Source organism: Maylandia zebra, linkage group LG18, assembly GCF_041146795.1.
Source record: "Maylandia zebra isolate NMK-2024a linkage group LG18, Mzebra_GT3a, whole genome shotgun sequence".
Taxonomy (NCBI): domain Eukaryota; kingdom Metazoa; phylum Chordata; class Actinopteri; order Cichliformes; family Cichlidae; genus Maylandia; species Maylandia zebra.
In genome coordinates this window covers 30,988,491-30,995,242 of record NC_135184.1, presented here as the reverse complement: position 1 = coordinate 30,995,242, position 6,752 = coordinate 30,988,491, and the positions used below count along the sequence as shown (strand labels likewise).

The 6,752-nt window shown below is 42.5% G+C and overlaps 1 protein-coding gene across 3 annotated transcripts in view; it reads left to right on the top strand.

Moving 5' to 3' along the window:
- The first annotated feature begins 3,778 nt into the window (after window positions 1-3,778).
- dusp12 (dual specificity phosphatase 12) overlaps window positions 3,779-6,752 on the top strand; it is a 5,118-nt gene continuing 2,144 nt past the window's right edge. Inside the window, exons 1-5 of one of the 3 annotated variants that reach the window (XM_076876850.1) lie at window positions 3,779-3,944; window positions 4,765-5,059; window positions 5,204-5,317; window positions 5,466-5,584; window positions 5,709-5,796. In XM_076876850.1, coding sequence (XP_076732965.1) covers window positions 4,797-5,059; window positions 5,204-5,317; window positions 5,466-5,584; window positions 5,709-5,796 — 584 coding nt within the window. In that variant the 5' untranslated portion in view covers window positions 3,779-3,944; window positions 4,765-4,796. Of the gene's footprint in view, window positions 3,989-4,764; window positions 5,060-5,203; window positions 5,318-5,465; window positions 5,585-5,708; window positions 5,797-6,752 lie in introns of all 3 variants that reach the window. The other 2 variants (XM_004573981.2, XM_004573980.2) reach the window with 2 other exon arrangements.

Below are 6,752 nucleotides of genomic sequence, written 5' to 3'. Positions count from 1 at the left end.
AGGCACCGCCCCTCCTCGCCAACGCTCAACATTGGAAAGCATGGATAAAAACTGTCTACAGTCATCATTGGTGACATCACCTGAAATAGATACAAGCCTCCAATACTCATCCGTATTCTTCATTACATGAATCAACGACTTAATAGCGTTACTGCCAATAATCATGTCGTCACTTTGGCCTGGAATAACCAGCGTGGGGATGAGCAGCTTGAAACCATAAAGAGTCACTTCCAAATCACAAACTGCTTTAGGTTGGAACTGGTGGCCCCCAGCACCAACAACAACAATGTCATTAGCTGGTTCGAGCTTCAGATCAGGGCAGGACTGTAAAAGCCGCGTAGCAGTAGCCTCACTAATAGAGCACGACATAGAGCCACTGTCGATCATGGCTCTCAGTGAAACTCCGCCCACAGTCCCCACAGTCGTATAAAACAAACTGTCAGATTTCTTAATTCTTTGCGTCATTTGGAAGACAACTGTCGTACCAGGTGGCGAAGTGGAGCACAGAGATTCATACATGGATCCCAGGTCATCGCTGTCGCAAGTGGGAGAGTCACTCAGATGATCCACACTTTCCTCCCTCAAATGTGGATCAACTAGTTTTCCGACCGTCGAGGGGCAGAAGACGACGAGGATCCAGGACAGGCACGCCTGGTGTGGTCAGGTGAGTGGCACAGAAAACAGAGTTTGTGATCTCGGCAGTGCATGAAAGCTGTGTGCGACATATCATGACAGACGGAGCAGGGCTTATCATGTAGGCCCTCAATCCTGGAACGTCTGGAGTTAGGCCGTGTGGTCAAACCAGGCTGAAAGGATCTTTGCAGAAGAACCTTCTCAAGCATGCCTATGAGCCGCTCCAAAGCAGCTGAATCTGTCGACTGTGGCTGAATGTGCTTCTCTGTTGGCTGGACAGGCAACGCTGTTGATATCTGCTGCGTATTCACTGCAACTCTCTCGGCCGTCGTGCTGCTTGAGTTCAACGTTCCTCCAGAGTGGGACTCACACAGGATTTCCTGGACCTCATTGGCTGTCCATTTATCAATTGTCTTTGATCTAAAGATCATGGCAAGCTCAGGGGAGGGACAGTTTTTGATGAACATTCGGGTGACCTCAGTGCTGGGGCTACCCAATGCCTGTCCTCGTTCCTTCAGGCGCTCAACAGCAAGATCAACAGCACGGTGCAGCCTAAGCCAGTAATCGAATGCACTTTCGCCTTTCTCTGGGAGAGTGGTGTAGAAGTCTGCCAGTGGAAGAGGTGAGCACTGAGCAGAGTCAAAGTGTCTCCTCAGGATTCCAAAAATAGCCTCAGGATCACGTGTGACATCTACGACACTGTTTCTAATGCCAACCTGGACCACATCCTTAGCCTTGCCTCTCAAATGAACAAGAATCTCCTCAGCCTGTTCTTCAGGTCTCAGACTCCCCAGCTTTATAAAGGCTCTCATCAGATCCTCCCACTCTCTCACAGAAATGAGATCAGAACCATCCCCTCTAAAGCATGGTGGGTCCTTAAGCTTCCTGTGGGACACAAATTGCACCGGCGCAGCATCAACAGCAGATGTAGATGACACAGCATGGAAAGGTGTGGCCGTAGGTGCAGGTAAGGGGGTACTAGCAGACGGGCTGAGCTGGGTTAAGATACTCTGCGCTACTCTCTGACCAACCAGTTGGATCACATCCCCCATCTGACTCACAATCTCCGTGGCAATAGTATCTGGGTTAGGAGAAGGTGAACTGTTGTTCTGAGACGTGTGTGACACATGGCTAGGGGGAGGGACAACAACCCCTTCACTGGACTGGGGCCCTGGGATCCCCTGACTATCCCCCCTAACAAAACCACGCCCACTAACAGGAGTGTCATAACGCAAACGCAAAGGGGAACATAACAACCCCCTACCCCTACCAACAACATTAGGAGTACTCGATCCCTCCTCTGTGATGTCCATCACAACAACTAGAATAAAACAAAAATGCTATATATGCTCCTTTTTAAAAAAAAATTGTGTCAGAAAGAACAACAATGAATCACAAACGTGCAGCGCTGAAACTGGCCCACGTTGCTGAGAGGAGTCCACCGTCCAAACACTCGATTGACGGCTCACGGCACCAATGTAACCCCTGGTCAGCTTCTCTTTCCAGCGCTGTGTGAATAAAACTCTCTGGACTCGAAGTGGGTAGAGCTCAGGCGTGATTTATTCCCCTGCAATAACATGGGACATGAATAACCATGGGTTTCAGCAACAGGATTCCGCCCAAACACAGCGAAAGCTTCATTGCTACTAACTATAGGCTTATGATCGTATAGTGGAACTCTTAGTTTTCCCAAATAAATAAAAACAAATATTGATTGAAAAATAAAATGGCAACAATACTTATCACGGAAAATAAAATAGAAACATTACTGCGTTGTGGTTTAGATAACAAAAGAAAAATTAATTCACTTAAATGCACATTCATGTAAATATAAATAAACCAAAGCCAAAATTCCCTTTTACGTACAATAGTAAATGGAACAATGCTGCCATCTACTGGGCAAACTTAATAAGCAATATGTCTTAAACAGAATTAGCCTGCAGCTCAACCATATACATGTTTCAAAGTACACATACCTGCAATAACATGGGACATGAATAACCATGGGTTTCAGCAACAGGATTCCGCCCAAACTATTGAGAGAAGTTTCAAAATTATTAGACACGACAGCCTCCTCTAGCTGTTAGCCGCTAGCTCCACGTGTCCATTTTTCTTACCGTCTAATCTATTAACTGCAAAACACGGTCATAAACCTGAAATCTACTCAAATACTACCGTATGGGCAGTTCATGCAGTTAGTGCACTGTCATATTAGCTTCAATGAGGATTTTCAAATATGTTTTAAACTCATGCTCTGTGAGAGCGGACGGAGAGGAACTTACCACAGCGAAAGCTTCATTGCTACTAACGATAGGCTTAGGGGGTAGCCCGTTTACCAGTAGCAGACTTCCGCTGCGGATTTTCAAAATAAAAGTTCCAAAATAAACCCATGGTTGCGATCCCAAGTTTAACAGGAATTTAACAACAACAAAACCATATCCATTCTTTTACATCGTTACACAAGCAACAGGGATGGGTAAAGGGTGAGAGACAGCCAGTGTAGACAGTGCATCCGGTCCTGCAGCATAAGGCTGGTCTCCTTGATCCACCGTTAGCATCGGAGGGGACGTTTGGAGGGGGAGGGGGGATGAGTGTATATCTGCATGTGTATATATATGTCTCTCTCTCTCTCTGTGTGTGTGTGTGTGTGTGTGTGTGTGTGTGTCTGTCTGTCCAGAGTTCAGCTGAGACAGTGTCCTTCGCCCTGCCAGGCAACGTAAACGCTTTTCATGTTCATGTTCAACAAATAGCTAAGAGAAATTAAAAATTTTCCCCTAACCAAGAGCCAAGAGGGTCTCCAGGTTATTTATTTATTTATTTATTGGAATTTTTGTATTTATTTATTGGAATTTTTGTATTGCTCTCCAAGCGTTGTCTAGTTTATCTTCAATTAAAAATATTTTTCTGGGGTATGGTCGATAGGGGTGGGCAGGAAAAACAAGTAAAAAAAACCCTTTATCAATAAAATGACCCAGATTTGGTATTCACCATTGTGTTCCTCTTGCTTTGTTTAACATCAGAGATACTGGCTGTACATAGAGCGTATATGTAAATACGTTTTGACTATTTAATTTTCTGCCATACTTATTATACTTATTGAAATTATTTTGAAAGTATAATAGGCCGGAACTAACGACGCGTGTTTGTGTGTACGTCTACGTTTCCGACCGAGCATTTTAAAACAGGAACCAAATGCTGATGCAGACTACAGCACGTTAACTTTTTGGATTATATTTGAGTCTGTAACGTATTTCACTGCACTCACTTTCTCTTAAATCAGTAGCTGTGTTACACACTAAAAGGCGAAGCCGGTGAGAATCAGCAAAAAGGCGAAAACGACTGCGAGAGATCGCGAGTGAGTGAACGATGTGAGGGTGTGTGGGTTGCCAGAATGAGTAGATGTTAAAGTGAAAGTTCAGATTTATATTTTGGCAACGGCACTGACCCAAAGACGATCGCTACTTGTGACACAGAAAACAAAACTAGTTACTTGAAAATAATACTAGTGACGGTTTCTTTGAACCAAAGTATCCTATTTTTAATCCTTTGCTGTGTCAGAGACAATATATAGAGAAACATGGCACTGAATGGTAATCAGTTGATGAATAACAGCAACGATGGTGGCAAAAGTGGCTTTCAAGAGGAAAAGCTTTTAATAAAAAACGTATTTTAAGCCAAAGACAGCAAACTGTTTGATGATTCGATACTTTTTGTATCCAGGTGACCTTTGAAATTAAAATTCAGACAGCGGTCCAAATTTGCTTCTAAGATTAAAACGTAGTTGTATTCTATTCCTATACTTGTATGTATGTATGTATGTATGTATGTATGTATAAAAAGTATTTTTTGTTCTTGATGCTTATTGATGTTTTTATGTTCACATTTTAATCTCCTAATTTTAAATTGGTATCTAACAAATGAAATGCTAAGATGATCCAAAGGGGAAAAATATAAAGGTTTGATTTGAGAAATTGGGCAGTGATCAGAATGTTTAAAGCTGTAAAGGTGGTCTACAAAAACGGTTATAGACACAGCCATTTACTCCATTCTACTTTGTGTTGTTAGTGCCTGGAAGAATGTCCAGATTCATTTATGACTTCTTGATGTTTTTCTGGCCATATTTCTGCACAGACATTAGTGCTACTGGGTTTGTCTCTGCAGTCATGATTCTGGTGGACCCTGGGCTGTACATCGGCACTGCAGCTAACCTCAACGACCACCAGGAACTGGTCGGTGCGAACATCAGTCACATCCTGTCTGTAGATTCTGTAGACCCCAGCCCACTGTTTCCTGATGATAGAGCCTTTGTTAGGAAGTGGATTGATGTCTTAGATGAAGAGACTTCAGACCTCCTCAGTTACATGGACACCAGTTTCCGGTTCATTAAAGAGGCTGTAGATGGTGGCCGGGCTGCACTGGTTCACTGGTAAGGCAATTTTATATATCAAATCGCAATATTGTGATTTTTAAAAAAATGCTCCTTTTATTTTACTCAAGCTTGTGAAAATATGCAATGTGAAACAATCGTGTTAAGTGTCAAACCGCAAACATGGTTTTGTGTGTGTTTTAGTCAGGCTGGTCGGAGTCGCAGTGCCACCATTGTTACTGCTTATCTAATGAAGAGATACAAACTGGGATTCACTGAGGCTTATCATAGACTAAAGAGTCTCAAACCAGATGTACAGTAAGTTTGTGTTTCACTTTAAAGTACTGTTATTTGTATTTAATGTTTATTAAATCCCCCAGAGATTATATTTCTTACTCCACACATAAAATTTACATTTTTTTTTTAAATTCTCTAAAGCACACTTGCTTGTATGTATGTCTTTTAGGGTCAATAGTGGTTTTGAGGAGCAGTTGTGTCTGTACGAAGCAATGCAGTGTGAGGTGGATACCTCCAGTCCTCTGTACAAACAATACAGACTGACCAAGATCACTGAAAAATACCCTGGTAACCACACACACACATTCTGAGATTATAGTTAAACATTTGAGCACTTCTCATTATTTTTGTTGTGCTTTCTTGTTCTTAAATTATATGTTTTCTTTCTGTATGTGTGCATGTGTTTGAGCAGAGTTACAGAAGGTGCCTAGGGAGGTGTTTGCTGTTGACCCTGCCCACTCCAGCTCCTCTGAAGCATCCTATCGATGCAGGAAGTGCAGGTGAAAAATGGAAGCTGAATGCTTCAAATTACATGTGTCTTTAATATGAATAAGCTGATGGCACACACAAAAACAAAACAGTTTGTTAAGTTGATGATTTTACTTCTTAGCTCAACAGTCCACAGTTTAATTTATGACTCACAGCCGATCATAGCAAACTATTTACAGTGTTGTGAAAAAGTGTTTGCCAACTTCCTGATTTCCTTTTTTTGGTTTTGTTTGTCATACTTAAATGTTTAAAGTAAGCGCAAAATGCATTTTCTAAATGAAGGTGTTCATTTTTAAGGGGAAAACAAATCCAAACGTACAGGGCCCTGTGTGACTGTCAGTCTGGAAAATTCCTACACAACTCTGTAAAAGGCAAAAACACGGAACAGGGGTTAAACTTCCCTGGAGTAGCCAGCCGACCAAAATTACAACCAGAGCGCAGCAATGACCTATTCAAGAGGTCACAAAAGACCCCAGAGGAACATTCAAAGAACTGCAGGTCACATGTACCTCAGTTAAGGTCAGTGTTCATGACTCCACCATAAGTAAGAGACTGGGCAAAAATGGCCTGCATGGCAGAGTCAAAAACCACTGCTGAGCAAAAGGAACAAAAATGCTCATTTCAGTTTTGCCAGAAAACGTCTTGAAGATGCCCAATACTTTTGGGAAAATACTCTATGGACTGACAAGACAAAAGTTGAGCTTTTTGGAAGGTGTGTCCCATTATATTTGGCATAAAAGTAACACAGCATTTCAGAAAAGGAGCAACATTACCAATAAGTAAAAAATGGCGGTGGTAGTGCGATGCTCTGGGGCTGTTTTGCTGCCGCAGGACCTGGAAGACTTCCTGTGGTAAATGGAACCATGAATTCTGTCGTCTACCAAAACATCCTGATGGAGAATGTCCGGGCAGCTGTGCGTGACCTCAAGCTGAAACGCACTTGGGTTTTGCAGCAGTACAATGATCC